This window comes from Emydura macquarii, unplaced genomic scaffold (assembly GCF_026122565.2).
Source record: "Emydura macquarii macquarii isolate MOO-44397 ecotype Brisbane River unplaced genomic scaffold, CSIRO-AGI_Emac_v2 contig_3390, whole genome shotgun sequence".
Classification (NCBI taxonomy): Eukaryota; Metazoa; Chordata; order Testudines; family Chelidae; genus Emydura; species Emydura macquarii.
In genome coordinates this window covers 5,214,318-5,233,675 of record NW_027133527.1, presented here as the reverse complement: position 1 = coordinate 5,233,675, position 19,358 = coordinate 5,214,318, and the positions used below count along the sequence as shown (strand labels likewise).

At 48.9% G+C, this 19,358-nt stretch overlaps 2 protein-coding genes across 3 annotated transcripts; one reads left to right on the top strand and one right to left on the bottom strand.

Moving 5' to 3' along the window:
• Nucleotides 1-360: 360 nt before the first annotated feature.
• On the bottom strand, nucleotides 361-3,593 carry NDUFB10 (NADH:ubiquinone oxidoreductase subunit B10). The gene is made up of 4 exons (XM_067534296.1): nucleotides 3,355-3,593; nucleotides 2,006-2,144; nucleotides 1,307-1,446; nucleotides 361-974 (listed from the first exon to the last, which is right to left on the bottom strand). Exons 1-4 carry the CDS (start codon nucleotides 3,506-3,508, stop codon nucleotides 880-882), a joined length of 528 nt encoding a protein of 175 aa, XP_067390397.1. The 5' UTR covers nucleotides 3,509-3,593; the 3' UTR covers nucleotides 361-879.
• Nucleotides 3,594-3,749: 156 nt separating this feature from the next.
• Nucleotides 3,750-18,451, top strand: RPL3L (ribosomal protein L3 like). 2 transcript variants are annotated; one of them, XM_067534294.1, is made up of 10 exons: nucleotides 3,750-3,864; nucleotides 7,605-7,797; nucleotides 8,435-8,603; nucleotides 9,527-9,662; nucleotides 12,734-12,920; nucleotides 14,145-14,305; nucleotides 14,736-14,837; nucleotides 15,446-15,541; nucleotides 16,395-16,514; nucleotides 18,328-18,451. In XM_067534294.1, exons 2-10 carry the CDS (start codon nucleotides 7,758-7,760, stop codon nucleotides 18,382-18,384), a joined length of 1,068 nt encoding a protein of 355 aa, XP_067390395.1. In that variant the 5' UTR covers nucleotides 3,750-3,864; nucleotides 7,605-7,757; the 3' UTR covers nucleotides 18,385-18,451. The 2 variants fall into 2 exon arrangements, with proteins under 2 accessions (XP_067390395.1, XP_067390394.1); XM_067534293.1 differs by lacking the exon at nucleotides 3,750-3,864 and adding an exon at nucleotides 6,348-6,482.
• The last annotated feature ends 907 nt before the right edge of the window (nucleotides 18,452-19,358 follow it).

The window sequence follows — 19,358 nt, the reverse complement described above, 5'->3', positions numbered from 1 at the left end:
GTGATGTGGCCAGCTGTACACTTCCACCCAAGTATGATTAAAAGCACAGTTACTTGCATTTGTAAAGACTACCAAAACTAAGGGGCTACCCTTAACACTTCACTACAGGAGTGGTTGCTCACAGGGCTAGCACCTGAAGGGACAACTGGGCTAATTGCTTTCACAGACTTGAAATAAAAATGCAACTGCAGTCAGTGCTTTCTCCAAGCAAACTAGAAATCAAGGCAGAAAAATGTACTTTGACACAATCCATGGCTGAGTTCTACACAGTGTATTAAAGGACAAAATGCACTTGTCTAGCAATTCCACTGTTAGTGGGTTTAAGAGGGAAAATAAACCTCTTACACATTGACTGAGAAATTAAATGTTTGTCAAATGACTTTATTTGACCATGACAGGTCTCCTTGAGTTATAACTGGCTCCTTAGTGTACACTAATCTTAGTCAAGCTTTCCCACCACCCAGAGCACTCATTGAGCTTGACTGAACAGAGGAGGAAAATCTTCCTGGTTCATTTTTAAAGCCAAACTGTGCTTGCAGTCTGCTCACAGCCATAGCCCTCTTCTAGTATGCATGACAGTGCTGATAAGAAAATGCTGTATTCTACAGGGCAAGGATGAGTACTTCCAATGAAGGCTTCCCCCTTCAGTTCTTCTGCTCCTATTTCTTTACAAAAAGGTAGTTTTACAAATACATTAATCTCTTCACAAGACTGACCATATTATAGGCTCTAGAATCTAGTTATTTGGCAGAGATTCTCTGTAAATGCTTTATTGTACAGTTCAACTCATGCAGGCCTCACCATCAAGCTACAATGGACGTTTCACATAAGTCTTATATTTCCCTTGAACTTCAAATGCTGTGCAGGGAGGAGTTGAGCTTATTGCTTTGCTTCAGCTTTTCTTTCTGCAATCATTCTATGTTTCTGCTTCATTAAACATTTTCTAGCACTGCCAAAAGCACCAAGATCAGCATCTAAAACAAGAAGAAATGCTATGAAATATTCAATCAGACTTTTTAGCTTGATGCCCCCCCCAAACAGTTGAACAAAGTTTTAAATACACCCCCCCCCCTTCATTATAGTTGCATTCTGCAAACAAAGCATAGCCACACTTCCTTTCTGTGCCCTTGTCAAAGAGCATTGCTCTAGGGCCCCTCTTTAAGAAGCTGAGGGCACCACTCTCCAAGTTTTGTAGACTAGGATTGGCTTTAGGAGAGTAAGACATCCTCTCTTCCCCCATGTCACAGCAAAGCCACACCTGAACAGTTTTCAAATAAATTAAGAGGCCTTAAATAGCCTTACTCACATCTATCTGCAAAAGCTTTAGAAACTTCAGCAAACTGCTCCATCTCTTTTGCACAGTTCTGACGGTGGCTTGGTCCTTCCCTCACCTGGCAAGCTTCTGCCCTTTCCTTTATTATCTTCACAATTTCATAATCAACTTTCCTGTGAGAGAGAGAGAGAGAGAGAGATCAGTGTGATGACTGCAGCAGAGGCAACTTCCTGCAGCTGGAAAATATAAGTTAAATTCTGTATAAAATAAGGGGCCATTTTATTAGCTGGTTTAATTTGGGATAGAAATAAAAGGCAAAATCAAGTCCCAAGGGCTTGGTTATGATGCCATGTGTAGTGGCGTCAGAGGAGGGGAATCAATAGTGATCTTTGAGTTCTACTCTCCAAGCCCAACTCAGGCCCACTGCAAAAAAGATACTTAGAACTCTACTAGGAACTGATGACCACCAGCAGCTGCCCAATATTTGAAATAATCTTCTAAGGAAGCTTATTGGCTTTGCTAGCAGAAGAGAAGCTTCCTTAAGTGGGACAGGAGCTGAGGAAAACCTCCGGGTGGAATCTCTATTTTGTCAAGCTATGCCTGGATCATACCCATCCCAAGCAGTCCTCAGCAAGAGAAAAACAAATACCCTGCTCTAACAGACTCTTAAGTAGGTTCCTCCAAATAAATAAGCCTTCAAAATCATTACAGCTATGCTGTAGAAATACATACATGTCCCTCTTCCATTGTGCCTCAGCTTCGTACATGCACAGATAGTCACCTTCCAAGCACTCAGTCAGGTCTGGCACACGCCGGTAATTCCGATGATAATAATAAAATTTGTGCTTCCCTCGCTGGCGCTCCATCCAGTCTGCAAGAGTTAACCACCACATTCATGCAGCTTCTAGGTACTAATCAAAGATTTCCTTCAAACAGTGCTTAACAAGAGCTGGACAGAACCAACCAAAACAACAAGTAGGCCCTGGTACAAATCTTGTCTAGAATAGCGTTTTGACTCTAGATAGGGGGATGCAGGATCCTCACATCCATCGCTGGGTTATTTGCTTTGTTGGGGTCACTTGGGCAATTTGGGTTTTGGGGGTTTTTTTCCCAGTGGAAACTATGATGTGCAATTCTAGCTTTTCAAAAATCCATATTTGTATTCTGTGAACACAACACTATGCATTTTCACTGGATGTTATTCTATAGCAAATTATTTTAATAGTCATCTAACTGGATCTTTCAGAAAATTTTAATTAGCACTACATGCATCACAGGTAACGTATCTCTGCACGAGAACAAATAAATCAGGCCAGCAAGGAACGGAGGAAGAGCTTGCGGGTCAGATCATCCCTGTCTTTTTAAATAACACATTCATTATATCGAGGAGGGTTTAACCTAGCAAGTTCAAGTCTGGGAAGAAATTCGCTTGTGCACACAGTGGTACAGGAACAGTGTAAACAAGCAAAAGGGACTAGCCCTCCAGCAACTCACCTCCCATCATCACGAACAGCTGCCAGAAGGCAGTGCTCAGTCTCAGGTTTATTTTATTTATGGGGAAGGAAGGCACGGATACCGTGGTGGGTCCTGTACAAAATAAAGGCTGCTCTAAGGCGTTTCCACTCGAGGACCTACCTTTCTCCTCACACGTTTGCTGCCATTTCAGAAAATAAAACACAGCGGACAGGGCATATAACAAAAATCGTCCCCACAATCGAAAATGTACCGGGGTGACTTGGAAAATAACAGCAGCAGGAATTCTGCGGTGTGCATCTCGTTGTACAACTACATCTGGAGTGGCTTTCTACCCAGCCTGTGTGTCACCAGCCGGGCAGGCCTGAGGCCTGCAGCCCGGGGCACAGCCACCTGGACTAAGTGGAGAGAGAGAAGGCTCCCGGGGGAAACTGAGGCACTCTGGTAAACGCTACAGGGAGAAGGTTTTACGCCTCCCGAAAGCAGGGGGCTGAACGGCCTAGCACGCCCCAGCGCGGAGCCCGCAGCAGGCCGGGCCTAGCCCCACAGGGACGGGGCGGGGGCGCCATCCGGGCCCGGCCCCCCCCCGCGCCGACCCAGGCCACTACCTCGGAATACGGTGACCGGCGCATCCACGGTGTAGTGCAAGACATTGCCGAGGATGGCGAGCGGGTGGAAGGGCGACAGCGGCTCCTCGGGGGCGGGGGTGCGCTTCGGCGGCTCCTTGTACGCCTCATGGTCGCGGTCCAGACCCTCCGGCATCGTGACCCGACAGCCGCGCCGCGATCCCCGCCCTTCACCACAGCCCGCTCGGACAAGATGGCGGCCGCCCCCTCCCCCGCGCGGCCGGCACGAAGGGGGTGGGAGAGGGCAAAGGGGACGTAGACGCAAGGGTAGCGTAACGTGACGTGACGTGACGTGACGTCGCGTCGCGCTTCGGGAGACGGTCTCGTTTCCGGAGCAGAAAACAGGCCCCCGCCTCCCCCGCTAATACGCACGCGCAGCTCTACGCACCCCACTCCTGATGCATCTTGGGATATGTAGTCACCGCGGACTCGGTCTCTCCTGCAGCCTGAGCCTTAGGGTGAAGTGCGGCTAATGCAGCCTCTGGGGGCGGGGTGAGCGCGCTGCCCTGACCCCCCTGGCCTGGAGCCGGCTGCCCCCGCCGAGTCGGGGACCCCCCCTCCCCAGCTCCCATCCGCAAACAGCTCCCACCCCTCAGCAATGGGACCCAGGGCTCCTGCCAGCCCCCCCCCCCCCGACTCTATGGGACCCCGGGCTCCTCCCAGCCCCCCCCCCCACTCTATGGGACCCAGGGCTCCTCCCAGCCCCCCCCCCCCACTCTATGGGACCCAGGGCTCCTGCCAGCCCCCCCCCCCCCACTCTATGGGACCCAGGGCTCCTCCCAGCCCCCCCCCCCCCACACACACACACACTCTATGGGACCCAGGGCTCCTGCCAGCCCCCCCACCCCACTCTATGGGACCCAGGGCTCCTGTCAGCCGCCCCCCCCCCCCCTCACCTCCCTCCACACACACACACACACTGACCCTGTGGGACCCAGGGCTCCTGCCAGCCAGCCCCCAGCACTGACCCTATGAGACCCCGGGCTCAGGAGGCCTATCACCTCTCAGTCCCCCCGGCACAGACCCCACAAGCCCTCTGACAATCTCCCAGAGGCAGTTAAAAACTGAGGAGTCCCGCGGCTGCCTGTTGGGAGTCTTGGGTTCTGCGTCTGCCTTTCCTTGCTCTGCGAGCCAGGAGCGGGACCCAGGCGTCCTGACTCCCAGTTCACCACACTAGCTCCGCGTGGTTCTCCTGTCATAGCAATCCCACCCAGGCACCCTGCTAGAGCCCAGCCAGCAAAGTGCGGGTGCGTTCAAACACAGGCCGTGTGTTGTAATACCCCCCCAAACGACAGGCCCCCAGTAAGTGGATTTCTAGTTTTTGGGTGGGGGAAGGCTGGTGCTGTCCTTGGAATTTTGTCCTCGACTTCTTTAGACTTCAAAGGGGGCCCTTGAACTTTGAGCAATCCCCCTGCTACCTGTAGTGCGGCTTCAACTGGATAGTGTGGCAGCATTCGCTTGTTCTGAGACATGGGACTGTTTTTGAAAGGATTAAAAAAAAATCCAGTTATGATGCCCGTCACTTTTTGTCCACAGATGGGGGGCTTTATTTTTCTTACTAAATATAGAGATATGAAAAGATCTGTTGAGCTTTAACTGGCTTTCGTGCAAATGCAAACCTCGGCCAAGCTGGCAAAGAAAACCCAAACAGACCTAGGCCAGGTGGCATCAGATCAGACAGCCAATTTACTTCTGTTTTTTAAAATCTTCAGAAGGGGCAACTACCAGCATAACATGATACTGACTTACAAGAAGGGATTGTGTTTGCATTCTCCCCCACCCCCGGCTGCCCCACTTCTACTCAAGGATGGGATATTTTGGAGAATTCTGCGAGCTGCTTTTTGCGGGGGGGGTGGATCCTGGGAAAATATTTGAAAATCAAGACAACCCTGATTTTCATAGAGCTGGCTAACAATATTAACTCTTACGTGGCCTGTCAAATCCCATTACTCTCTGGATAAGCAGGACGTTGTGGCCATGGAAGACTTGAACTAAAGGACTAACCCGATCCCAAGTAACTAAAATGAGTAAAAACAAAGGAGGGCTATTAAATTATATTTTACTAATAGATTTTAACCTCTTTCTTACTACACAGTTAGTTACTTGAGTTAAAGCACACCACCAATGCTGTGCAATGCACCTGTTACGTCCTCTCTGGATACATCTAATGAAATACCACTTAAGGAAATGCTACTATTGCTGAATAGAGACTGTCAGTGTTGCACAGTGAAAGGGCTAAAGAGGTATCAGAAAAAGCTTCCTCTCCATGAGATCTGTTGGATTGTGTGGAATAGTCTCTCTAAGTGGAATGGTGAAAGCCCTCGTCATTTGGGTTGAACAAAGCACAGGAGACAGAGCACAGTGTTGGGGGAGGCACCCTGAGATTCTTATTCTGTCTATACTCCGTGAAATCAATGAGTTTGGCCTGAGTACAAATTGAAACCCGCAGTCCTGTGATGAGTTCTGCATGGGCTCAGGATCCACCTGCATGGAGCTCATTGCAGGACCAGGTATGACTTAGGAGCTCAGGATTAAGTAGCAATATATACACAGAATATTTTGACTGCCCTTTAGTGGTAGTTCTAAATAGAGTGCTACTAAATACGGGAAATCACACTACTCAGAGGAGGGGAATTCTTTGCTGCCCTGGGGTTACAAAGCAATCCTAACATACCCTTTGAGAATATCCAGCCTAGGCTCCTGCCCTTGGAGAGTCACCAGCACAGGAAGTATACCTGAGAAAAAACACTGGAGGTAGTTAATGAGGAATATAGTAATCTAGTTGAAAGTGACGGGGTTGCCTAGTTGGAAGTGAGGGCAGAATTTTGTCCCCGTATGTTGCGCTGTAGATAGCACTTGTAATTCACTCTGTTCATATTCAATTTGTTTCTGTGGTAAATTGAGACACTGGCATTTGACCTTTATCACATCACAACTGTTGTTAGAATCAGACCCTGGCAGATTTGCTGAGTATGAAATGAATATAGCATTGAATGAAGCCAGCAGCTAAATTTGTGTCTTCAGACTGATAAACATCTTAGGTATTAGACCGTAGAAGCACTTGGTGACTGCCTCGTTGTGCCACTGACCTGTGCTGAAGACGCCCCATGGTCTGTAACGTTCCGTGTTACTATTTTGTAGCTGGGGGTTGGAACACTTAATGCGTTTGAGATATTCATTCGGCAGATTAAACTAGCACATTTGAAACTGGCTTGAAATCAACAATCAGTTCCACTTTGGGTTCAAAAATAAGCTTAGGAGAAAGGTAAACCTGGTACTGGAATTACTGAATAAACAAGAGGGAGTTCTAGTGAGTGTAAACTTGTCCCTTTGCTGCTGGGCTGATTCCCTTAACCTTGACTTTACGCTGCTATGATAAGAATTTGTCCAACTTCCTCCAAAGGTGGTGCTGGTGGTTTGCTGTGCTCATCTCGAGTTCACGATTGTGACTTTTCTATTTAAGTCTCATAATTTGCTTTCAAAAGCGCATATTAGGCCTGCATAGGTGCATGTTCTTATGATGGTTTCCTTTGTCCACCCTCTCCCGTTTCTTCCGATTGTTAGTTACCCCCATTGGTTGTGATTTATCTGGACGAGCATGTAAGGATATCAAGGCAGGGCCTAGCTTTCGCTCGGAGTTTATGCAGCACGAAATGCAATGCCGTACAAACCCTGGCTGGCCCCTCAAGGTGTGGCCGTGCCCATGACACAAATTAAGAATAATAATGGACACCAAAGTGGGGCAAATCTGGAAAACATTGCGCTTCTTGTAGCAGAAAGAAGGACAATTATAGTCCAGGTGTTTTATTTAGCAAATCCCAGTAAGCCGTTTCCAAAGAGACTTGAATACTTTGATGCAACGGATGGGGACTGCATTTATAAATTGAAAATCTGTCCTGTAACCGAGGGAGGTCTTTAGCTCAGTTACTGGAAATGATGGAAAAAGTAATTTGTGAATTTCCTGTCTCAGGTCTGAGAAGACTTTGAGATCCATCCATCGGTGAGATACATAATGGCCTTTGTAATTCATATAATTCCATTTTTATTTTTAAATATCATGTAGAAGATGGGCCCTGAGGCAACAAGCTGCTGTCCCAAAATCTGTAATCTACTATCCAACACATGCTGAAGTTCAAAGATCCCCGTTGTCTTCAGTCAGCACTGGATCAGACCCATAGCCTTCTGGGTTTGAAGGTAAAACTGAATCCTTTTTGTTTCTTGCCTTCCCCCAGTCCCATCGCAAGTTTTCGGCTCCCAGGCATGGCCACCTGGGCTTCCTCCCTCATAAGAGAAGCCGTCGTCACCGAGGGAAAGTGAAGACCTGGCCCAAGGATGATCCCAGCAAGCCAATCCACCTGACAGCCTTTCTGGGTTACAAAGCTGGCATGACGCACATCTTACGAGAAGTTCACAGGCCAGGACTGAGTAAGAGGCTTTGATTGAATCAGCTAGGTTGAGTCCAGGAACGAATAGAGGGAAAAGTCTCTTATGGCCGGCTGGGATGGATAACTCATGGGGATTGGAAATGGGTTATGGAGCCCTTCATCTCTAAACTGCCATTTCAAATCAAGGCTAGGTCCCCAATGCCCAGAAATCATCTGACAGCTGTTTACAAGTTCTTAGTGCAATTCCTAGAAAACAAGGATTTATATCAAAAGGTCACCAGCACAGCTGGTATTAGTTAGCTCCCTGCTGGCAGACAAGCCGAGCAGCGAACGGCCCATGGCGGGATAACTTCCCTCGTACTTTGCAGTGGGTCCCAGGGTTGAGGTGGAGAAGGTGTGAACTGTTGCTTTCTGGACAGTAGACAAAGGTAATTTGCCTCCAGCTGCCACCCTCATCTGCTCTATGTTAGTTTGCCTTTGTAAAAGGTGGAAACACCAATTTACAGCTGCCCTCTGATGGGACAGGATGTAGTTGAAGGTGCATTGGCCATCATGAATACAGGGATCTAATTAATAGAGAATTACTGGCTCCCCTGAAAGAATGTGATCCTATGAGATGCTGAACACAGGAGCACAGTCAACTCCCGTGGATTCACTGCTACACCTTTTGATTTCAGAGGTTTCCAAAAGAGAAGAGGTGGAAGCAGTCACTATAGTGGAGACACCCCCTGTGGTAGTGGTTGGCATTGTGGGATACATAGACACACCCAGGGGCCTGAGAAATTTCAAGACCATTTTTGCTGAGCACCTCAGTGATGAATGCAGACGCCGCTTCTACAAGAACTGGTAAGGCTCTCTCGGTGCATGGGGATACTGGCAATCGTAACAGCGTTGCCTTTCTAGAATGCCTTTTCCCCCTCAAGAAAAGGCTCTCCATAATGTTTCCGCATTGGAATCCTTCAGCCCTCAGCAGCCGCCTCTGGGGTGAAATGCAGCAGCTGTTTAATTGTAGCACAACTGTGCTATCCACCAGTTTTGGCTATTGTGAATAAGCATGTGTGCACACAAATTTCTGATTCTTTCAATAATTGTACTATGTTATTTGTCTCTGTCATGTGGCAGTGAGTTCCACAGGTTAATTATACATTTTGTCGGTGGGGCCAGGTTCTGAGCACCATTGTAATTGGTTCCCCAAAGTAACTCCATTGACGTCAATAGAGTAATTCCAGTTTTATGTGGGTGTAAATTAAAGCAGAATCTAGCCTGTGGCCCTGACGCACCATTGGAGAGATTGGCTCCCCAAATCTTGGCACGGCAGTGCGGAAAGTGATAGCTTGAGTCTTTATAATTGAGAAAACTTATGGCTTTAATGGCTATGTAGACATGCCTTCAAATCTGACCCCTAAAATTTCCTTGATCTTTACCAGTGAAATGGTTTTATCCCTTTTCCATTTAGCTCTGTTTTTGCTGTTGTATTTTGACTTCACTAAGTGAGCAAATCAATGGGAGTGAACTGGATTCTCTATACAAAAAGCTGCCAGAACTGCAAGTTCTATTGGCCCGTTGGTGTCCATTTCCTCTTCCGAGCAACCTTTAATGGTCTGGTGTGTATTGCATTTGCTCACCTCAGCTTGGTGCAATGAGCCATGGTTGCATTACACTTCCAATAGAATGCCTTAAGCAACCTTGTCACACATGGTGTATTGTGTTGCTAAGATTCTGTGCTTCATTATTGCAGTCCAGCATAATTAAAAGGCTTCTGTCTTTAGGCACAAGAGCAAGAAGAAGGCCTTCACCAAGTACTGCAAAAAATGGCAGGACCAGGACGGGAAGAAACAGCTAGAGAAGGATTTTGCGGCCATGAAGAAGTACTGCAAGATCATCCGAGTCATCGTCCACACTCAGGTCAGATCTTCACACCGGGCATGGGGCTTGATCCCAACAGCCCGTTTGAGTGGGGCAAGGGCTTGGAAGCTGGGAACAAGTGAGAATCGGGGTACTTCTCATCCCTGGGGGGGAATGGAGGGTCTTGTCCCTGGTGGGGGGATTGGAGTGGAAGGCAGGTAGTGGGTGCTGGGGATGCAGCATGCGCACGCTGTAGGAGGTGCGTGCTGACTGTTGCAGCCACTTACCAAAGACCAACCTAGTCCATTTGCAAGTGCAGGGGGGAATCCAGCAGGCATGAAGGAAGTCTCTGTACTGGGATTCGCCCAGGAACCTGGCCCGGACATCCCCACTGCTGGGGAAGGGTTTGGCCTGGGGTTTTCCATCTCCTTGCTGCTGCTCGGGACCCTGGAGCAGTCACACGGCTCGCAACTGGCAGCGCCAGAGCCACACGCAGGCTCATCGGGAGGGAGCGGACATTGCTCCTGAGCCCCTCTGTGAATGGTGCAACGCTGGCTCCCTGCAGGGGCAAAAGACCCAAGGAGGAGCTCATCTCAAATTAGCAGCTGGTGTCAGGTGATGGAGTAAAAATAACCTGAGAGCCTGGCCACAGGGAAGGGCTTGCCAGGTGCCAGAGCTGCTGGATACTCAGGGGCCATTTGAATTTGGATCCTCAGAGAACTCTCAGTTCCCTCAGAGCCCAGGAGGATCTGGGCTGACCCGAGGGCTCAGAGTCCTCTCTCTGGGCTAGTCCAGGCCCATCAGCTCAGTGCAGCAGTTCTAACCTTGTGCACGTGTCTGGCCATGTGGCACTGATGGGCCTGGGTTGTAGCAGCCAAGAAGAGGCCTGTGCCTGGCCGGTAGCGGGAGGACCTCGTGGTAGCTGTTACCTGAGCAACTGGGATCTGATATTAGTGCGCTAATGACAGAAAGGCTATAATTAGTGCACTTATAAAATGAGCCTCCAAACCAAAAGTCCAGCAGCACACAGTAACTGCAAAATGCAGGCAAGAGGGGGTAGTTTCAATTCTTGACAGCTCCTCCGAGAGCTTGGATCCGTAGTCTCAGAAGAAAGCTGGGCGAGATGACAGTTCTGTGTCTGCAGGACTTCTCAGGCATGCTAGTGGGATGGGATTGCTTCCGTCTTTATACTCCTAAATTTAGTGTTCTCAAAGCATTTTTGGTAATTGCATGGGAGAGCAAAGGAAATCCCAAACCAAAAACAACAGGGGAAAGACCGACATGTGTTTGCTCAGTTCAGAAGGTGATAGCTGCCTGGATTTTGTTTAGTCAACACGTCAGCACTTGTTTGTCACAAAGTTCCACCCTTTCCTCACAAAGGCAGGTTGGGCTTTGCTGAGATGAAAATTGAATAGTACCTGCTCAAGCCCACCTCAGAAGACAGGATCATAAAGTATCCTTGAAAGACACGGAGCTGCTGAGGTACAGATGAGTTAATTTCAGAAGATAATTTCATTAGGGGGACTGGTCAGTCAAGAGCAGCCATTAATTATTGGAACGGCAATTACCCTGACGAAATACCAGACATGCTGAAAGAAGAAAAACAGCACAGGCGTGATGCAATAAGAAGCAACCTCTTCTTTTCAAAAAAGATTTCCAGCCACTGCCAGACTTTTGCAATATGCATCTCATTGATAATATTTGGTAGCTTAATTTTATAAGTAGGCCCAGCCCAGCCTGAATTTCATAGTCTACAGTAGTTAGCAATGAATAATCACAAGGTGAAGATGAGGAGGAGACGGAGCAAAAGGCAGTTTCACTCTGGCTTAAAGGGACAGAATCACATCCCTTCCGGGTAAAGTTTTAAAGCCCTCAGCGAATCCTCTGTGATGGGATGGGACCGGTGGTTTGCATTTCACTGCTTCTCTTTAACCCCTGAAGCACTGAGGAGGAGCAGACATGTCCTGGCTACCACAGCTCCCTCTTAACATTAGCTCTCCCTCCCTCAGAGTGAATAAAACTATCCCACTGCATGCTGGAACACCCAGCCTTTGTTGAAACCCCCCACATACTGGTCAGAGAGCTGAGTTCTTCCCTCCCATCTTAGAGTGATTAATTGCATGATGGCCTGCAAAGCAATGTGAAATGGAAGGGTATTTGTGTGATGAGAGCAGGGGAATCCATCGGGATCTGGCAAACTTTTTTTTCCAACCAACTTTTATTTTAAAATAGCCCCTTTGGTCTCTGGGAAATACCACCCAATCCTTACTGTCATCCGGGGCTTCTCTAATAACCCCCAGTGAATCAAGGCAGGGGATGGCTGGGAAAGTGGGGTGTGCTCCCAACTAAGGGAACAGCTGGAGACGCCGAGGGGAGGACTTTTACCAGCACAGAGAGAGCTTTACATCAGCCGTCACCACCAGCTGATTTTGAAATGTGGGATGGAACACCATGTGAGGTCGCTGGGAGGCAATGCGATGCACCGCCGGAGGATGGGACCCTCTTGGGGAACACGGGGGAGCTGGTCACATCACCGCCGTGGCTACGTGTGGGTCTGCAGCGATCTCAGCCGCACGGGCGGGGTGGGGAAGTGCTGCTGAGGCTGGGAAGAGGAGAAGGCTGCCTGTGGTGCAGAGTAATCAGCTGGAAATGCAGGCCAATAACACAAAATGCTGCTGGACTAGCCCCCGATCTACTGCCCGTGCAGCACTGGAGACAGTGAGACAGCCCATGTGAGGAAGGGTTGGAGGATTGGTCCCTGAGCAGCCTGGTCTGTATCCATGCTGCCGCTGCGCAGCTGGTGAGCTTCAGCGACACACGCCGTCCCCACAGATCAGCTCCTGTTCAAATCCACCCCCCAAACCCTGGGGCTCAGGGACTATCTGCAGTACTCCAGAATAAAGGCTTGTTGTTAGCAGAGCCCGGCTTCCATTTGCCAGTGCCCAGCTAGTCCCAGAAAGGGCGGGCAGCATTTTTTTCCTAGCCACCCCGTGCTTAGTCAGTGCACGTGTCACGTGTCTGAGGGTTTTGGCCTCTGGGGATCCAGTTAAGTGTGAAACAGTATCTCAGCTGGCAAGATTAGCACCCACAGAGTGTGGGGGGGTCATTTTTGCCCTCGTCGCCCAATGCAGATGAAGCTGCTCCCACTGCATCAGAAGAAGGCCCACATGATGGAGATCCAGCTGAATGGCGGAACGGTGGCCGACAAGGTGGACTGGGCTCATGAGAAGCTGGAGAAGCAGGTCTCGGTGCACACGGTCTTCAGCCAGAACGAAACGATCGACGTCATCGGGGTGACCAAGGGGCGCGGGATGAAAGGTACGGGGAGGCGGGTCCTTTGCCATGGGGCTTGGCATGGATCCTCTGGGGCGGACGAGGAGAGGGATGCTTGCACATTACTTGATGCTCGTGGGAGTGCCATTTTTAGTGGAGTGAGCACAGGACTGGGGGTCAGGAGATCTGAGTAATAATCCCAGTGCTGACACCGACTCTCTCTATGCCCCTGAGCCAGTCACTTGCCATCTCTGGGCCTCAGTTTCTCCATCTGTGAAAGGGGATAGTGACACTGATAGCACATGTCAAGTGATTCAAGATCTATGGAAGAAAAAGCCATATGACTGCTGAGGACTTAATATTATTATTAATCGTAATGATTCGCTAATCTGTCATTGTCAAGGCCTGGCTTCTTCACCTCATCTAATTAGTAGTTAATAATTAACAGTTAGACACAGTGAAGAATCCATGCATCATTGGGAATAATTAATGATGATTCATAGAGGCTTCCCCTTGTCTGACATCCACAGCAGAACAGACTCCAGTTTGGTTTTAGTGTACATTTCTTTAAAACATTGTTTTTAGTGTCGGTGAAATGTTTTTCCCCAGAGCAAGTACAGGAGAGGCAGTGGTAGTGCAAGCTTCCCCACACCCTGCAGCCTTCCAATGTCCCGAGGGGTCCTCTGCCGGAGGACAAGAGGGGGGGTTCATTTCCTGTTCCCTCATTTCACCCTCGGCCTCACGGCTGAGAACTACCAACAGTGGGGACAGTTAGTGCCAGTCATGGTGGGCATCCTGAGCAGCAGCCAGGCTGAGAACCCTCCAACTCGTTTGACGAGCGACACCAAAGAGTCGCTGGGTTTATACCCGTGTGTCTGTGTTGGCTCCATTTGCCTGGTTCAAAATGCCCCGTCATTAGTCACAGGCGTAGTTCTCGTGGGAGCCCTAAGGGCACTTGAGCTGCCGAAATCTGAAGCAAACCAAATAAGAACAGAAAACCATTTTGATGCTGACAAAAGCAGTGTGTGCACGCATGCGTGTGCGTGTACGCGTGTGGGGGACACACCGAAGTCCAGTCACTGTAATGGAAAGCACGTACGGTTCTGCCCTTGGCCCTCGATTCTGAGAACGGCTGTTTGCTCTGTCCAACACTTGAGGTGCAACATAAGACAAACCCCCACAGACGCTCCCCCTGATCTTTGACTCTGAAGCACATCCCTGCCCTCCCGCCCGCTGCTCTGACAGCATCATCCTGCCCTGCTTTCCTAGGGGTGACTAGCCGGTGGCATGCCAAAAAGCTCCCAAGGAAAACCCACAAAGGCTTACGCAAAGTCGCCTGCATTGGAGCCTGGCATCCAGCCCGGGTGGGCTACTCCATTGCCCGGGCTGGCCAGAAGGGCTACCACCATCGCACGGAGCTCAACAAGAAGGTACAGCACCGACGCGACGCCTCCCTTGGGTCTAGTGCAGCTTCTCCTTCTTTTGAGCCCTTTTCCCTTTCCTGTCCTGTCCTGAGCCATCTCTCTGTCATGCATGTTATTTCAGGGCAGGAGGGAATGTAGGGCTTTGTTTGGCACTGTTATTATTGTCATTTGTATTACCACAACACCTAGGAGCCCGACCAGGACTCCATTGTGCTAGGCACTGTCCAGACACACATAAGGCATGTGCCTCTGTCCCCGGTGATCTGTGCCAGTGGGTGGGGATACACTCTACCCATTGCCTGCTGAAGACATTTGGGATGAGCCCATGAGTCTTATCCCAACCCAGCACTGCTATACTTTGTGCTCAGTTTGTGAAGCCTTGTTTGTAACTGTGGCTTCAAGCTATTCATTCCATTTCACCCGGGCTCCCACCCAGATTTACCGTATCGGCCGCGGGCTCCACATAGAAGATGGCAAAGTAGTGAAGAACAACGCCTCGACGAACTACGACGTCACCGAGAAGATGATCACGCCGCTGGTAAAAGAGCTAAAGAAATAGGAAGTGTAGGGTCTGAAGCTGGGACTCCTGCCTTCTGTTCCTGACTTTGCCACTGACCTGAGAGGCCTGGGGCAAGTCACTTAAGGTTCAAAATGTTTTTTCTGGCCACAGAACATTTTGATTTTCTTCCCTTTTTGTTTTGTTTTTAGCAACCAAGAGCAGCAAAATTTTTGCTTTCCACACCCAAATCAACAACAGCAACAACAAATTGTTTTCAGCTGGCGTTTTTTGGCCCACAGGCTTTTGGTTTTTCAGCAAAAATCCAGAAAATCTCATCAAAATTGGAAATTTCAGTTTTGACAAAAATTCAGTTTCCCATTTAGGAAAAAAAAAAGTTTTGAACAAAAAATTGCAGCCAGCTCTATCCTCTCTGACAATTTCCCCAAGTGTAAAATGAGGATGATAGAATTTATAGACCTCATGGGTGGGCTGCGCTGTGTATGACGAGTGCATATTTATTTTTAGTATTATTAATAATAACTAAATAATAAATACCCCGCTTTGCTTTAGAAAACGTCACTTGCTGATGCATCTCTGCTAGCCACACACATCACCACTGCAGTCCTGTCCTTTGCCTTTTCTCACAGGGTGGGTTTCCTCACTACGGTGCAGTCAACAATGATTTCATCATGCTGAAGGGCTGTGTCATGGGCACGAAGAAACGCGTGCTCACGCTCAGAAAGGTAAGTGCCCCCGAAAGCAAGTGCTGAAGCTGTGCACACGTAAGGAAGGAGCTGACTTTGTGAGTCACGTAGTGATTTTCCAGGGGGCCGTTTCCCGGAGAGGTTGAACAGTGTTGCCAGGCCATTCTCGCTGACACGGTGTTTTCAGTTTCAGATCAGCCAGTCTTCTCTCCCCTAGGAACAGTTTGGCCGTTAGTTGGAAGCGGTCCTTGCATAAGCTGACACACTCTGCTGCTGGAATTATAAACAGGACTTCACCGTGGAGGTCATTGTCCATGGGGCAGGGAAATGAAAACTTGGCCACAACACAGATCATGAATGAGGCAGATTGCTAAGCTAGCTGGCTCTTCGTTTCAGTTCCTACGGGAGAGGCAGTGGCACTTAGGCCTTGTGTACACTTATGCCGACAAAACTTTTGTCATTCAGGGTGGTGAAAAAAAAACCCCCCTGAGCGACATGAGTTTTGCTGGCATAAGCGCTTGTGTAGCCACGTTATGTCCACGGGAGAGAGCTCTCCCACTGACATCATAAAACCACCTAAACGAGTAGTGGTAGCTATGTTGGTTGGAGACACATCGCGCTGTTCACACAAGTGCTTATGCCAGCAAAACTTATGTCACTCAAGGGGGGTGTTTTTTCACACCCCTGAGCGACAAAAGTTTCGCCGGCATAAGTGCTAGTGTAGACAAGGCCTCAGTCACGCTGCTCTGGGTGTCTCTCGGAGGAAACCATTGCTGCTACAGTGATTGGCTAATGGACGTGCATGAAATGTCTTAACTCCACCCACATCAAAGCATGCTTTCTTATCTCTGGTTAAACATAAGCCTAATGTGTTGTGACTTTTCCTCTCCAGTCCCTTTTGGTGCACAGCAGCCGTCGGGCTCTGGAAACCATCGAACTGAAGTTCATTGATACCACTTCCAAGTTTGGCCATGGCTGCTTCCAGACTGCTCAAGAGAAGAGAGCTTTCATGGTGAGTTCATTCTCTGCTGGCTTTACAGTCACAGGGCCAGGTTATCGGCTGCTGTGAATTAATCTAGCACCATCGATTTCAAAGGAGCTATGCCAATTAACACGAGCTGAGGACCTGACCCAGGAAATAAATACCACCAAATGAATGAACAGGAGTGTCTTGCATAAAAGGCAGTTCGGCCACCAGAAATGATGCTCAAGGGGGAACATGGTGGTTGTGAGAGTCAGACAAGCCAGCAAATAATGTACCATATGGTCAACCAGCTCTCACTCGAAAAGGGATGCATTCAACAAACCGCTAAATTGGCAACATCTTGTTGGACATATGGTGCCATTCACTCCTCATTGTGGATTTCTTTGATTTGGTTGGATTGCCTTAACCTTTAATGTTTTAAAAGGGAAAAGGTCAGGTCCAATTGGGCCACATGGTTGGGATTTTGTGTACATAAGCTTTGAAATACCCAAATCACATACTTTTTAAAAATTCCAGGGGAAACAGGTTTTTAAACAGAAACCAGACAGATGTTCCCTTCTAGTGTTTGCAGCCCACTCCCCACGCTGTTGTGCTGTGGTATTGATCTGCAAGTGAAATTTACTAGACACTAAGTGGACCGGCTCCTCAGCCAGCATGAATCAGCATGGGTTCACTGACTTCAGTGGTTTAACCCAGTTTGGATCTGGCCGATTGACTATTAGTCAGTTTCACGTGCGTTTAACGTCGCTCCAGGTAAGAAGGACTGGCTGTGAAACCCCTTCGTGCCACTCTCAGGATGGCTGGAGGATAATGCATAGGGCTGTGGATTCTAGCCCACCTAGGCTGGAGATTCTCCTTTAGATCGTGTGCTTGGAGGCTATACTTTTGGAGCAGGAAGATGTGAGTTCTGTCCCTGCTGTCGCCAGGAAGTCCTGAGTGGCCAGTCCTGAGTGGCAGCACGGTGACATTGATTAAGTCCTAAGTGGCCACAGGGAGGCTACTGTATTAAGCTTGTTATCTTAAAGTAAGGGAACTTGTCCTGTTGTGGGGTGAGCATCCAGAACCTTCCCCACATTTTAAATTAATGCAGTAATACGTAGCTGGGCAGAAGCAAAACAATAACACTACAAAGCACAACCACCATTTCTTCCCACTCTTGTGAACTAGAAGAGCTGGGACCCCATCTTCAGATGGTGTAAATCGGTGTAACTCCATTGACTCCACTGATTTAACCAGTTGAGGATCTATCCTCTTGATGTAACCCAAACCAGAAATCCCTTCTACTCCAAAATTCAGCTCAGAATGAGTTGTCATATGCAACATCCTTAAACAGGGGCTTGTATAGGAAGCTCTCCTGACACAACCTCATCTGTCAGGTCACAGACATGGTGCTATAATAGTAATAATCAATATGATTACTTTACCACTCAATCTTCCCACTGACCCCAGGCCAGCTTGCCGGGCTCAGTAGCAAAGCAGTCACTGAAGCACACAGGCCAGCTTTCCATGTTGCCCAGCTAAGCATACTGCTTATTTAGGGGCAGGGAATTCATTACTCCCATTCCTCAAGGTTTAGGAGGGTGTGTAGGGACAACAGCTAGACATCTTCTGCTGTTCTGGAGGAGAGCTGAGCGTTAGCAGCCAAGGAATAGAAATTAACAGCTAGTGTTGCAAGCCTTGTCCAGTGCAAAGGGGTCACATCTGAATAGAAATTCCACAGCATCCAGCTCACCTACTGCCTCTCTAGACAATGCTTGGGAACAGCTTGTAATGTGGATCTTGCACTCGTCAGCTGATGGCGATGGGATCTCTTATTTTCACCATTTCACTTGTGTTTTAGGGCCCCCAGAAGAAACACCTAATGAAGGAGAAGCCAGAATCCCAGGAAGAATTGTAGGGGATTGAAATACACACGGCCACCTTAGCCAGGCACCTCCAATAAAGGGACTTCAAACCAAGCCTAAGCCATTGTCTTTCTTTTGGTGCCGTTATTAATAAGCTTAGACTAGCCTCTGTTTTCGGTGACAACCCCAGAGACTCCACCCCAAGTATTGATATCAACAGGGCTGCTGAGAGGACAGTCATGGGGGAAAGGGCCCAGGGAGACTGTGATACCTGGAGATGCCTTTTCATAGCTGAGCTGTTCAGGGGTCTGCTGTTGACTCAGGAACATCCCCTGGTTCCGGCCATTTACATCTGGCTGTTCCCAGAAACTAGGCGACTGCGCAGCTCCACGCAGGACCGGTTTAGGTGGGCGTAATAAACCAGCTCTGGGATTCGTTAGCTAACAGACGCCTGATCCGGCCTCTTTTTAAAGTCAGTGGGAGTTTTGTTATCGCCTTCCATGGAGGGACGATTGGGCTCAGTCTGCCCTCAGGTCACCAATTCTCCCATCCTTCCTGCCATGCTGGGCACAGCCCGGAGGGGGAGGAATCCTCCTGAAAGCTGCAGAAGAGGCATGTCAGATGCACGCTTGCTCTGCCGGGTGCACCCCGCTGGGGAATTTTATCTGCAACTGACATGCTGCCTTTGCTTTTTCACTCCCAGGTGAGACTAGAGCTCGGCTGACCAGGCTTCCTCTTCCTCCTCAGTGCCCCAGAGAAATCCCTGTGTGATCAAGGCCCCATTGGCTGGCATCTATTCCAGGAGAGGGGGAGGGAAAAAGAGCTGGCTCAGTTGAATCCTGTAAGGCCTGGAAAACCTGGGCATGTCAGCAGGGCGGATTCTCCCCTGCCTCGTTTTGGTTACATCTCTCATAGATTCCAAGGCCAGGAGGATGGAAGGGTCAGACAAGACTATTGGAATGGATTTTTACTCTGCCTGATTCGCTAGTATCACTCACGGGGTCTGCTTCTGGCTGCACTGCTGTAT

Excerpts from the sequence above, each read along its gene's own strand:
- NDUFB10 (XM_067534296.1), bottom strand. The coding sequence starts at position 3,508 with ATGCCGGAGGGTCTGGACCGCGACCATGAGGCGTACAAGGAGCCGCCG. Across the intron at positions 2,145-3,354 it reads GCCGGTCACCGTATTCCGAG|ACTGGATGGAGCGCCAGCGA; the intron begins GTAGTGGCCTGG and ends TAACTCTTGCAG. Across the intron at positions 1,447-2,005 it reads GCACAATGGAAGAGGGACAT|GAAAGTTGATTATGAAATTG; the intron begins GTATGTATTTCT and ends TCTCTCTCACAG.
- RPL3L (XM_067534293.1), top strand. Across the intron at positions 7,798-8,434 it reads AGTTCACAGGCCAGGACTGA|AGGTTTCCAAAAGAGAAGAG; the intron begins GTAAGAGGCTTT and ends TTTTGATTTCAG. Across the intron at positions 15,542-16,394 it reads GCGTGCTCACGCTCAGAAAG|TCCCTTTTGGTGCACAGCAG; the intron begins GTAAGTGCCCCC and ends TTTCCTCTCCAG.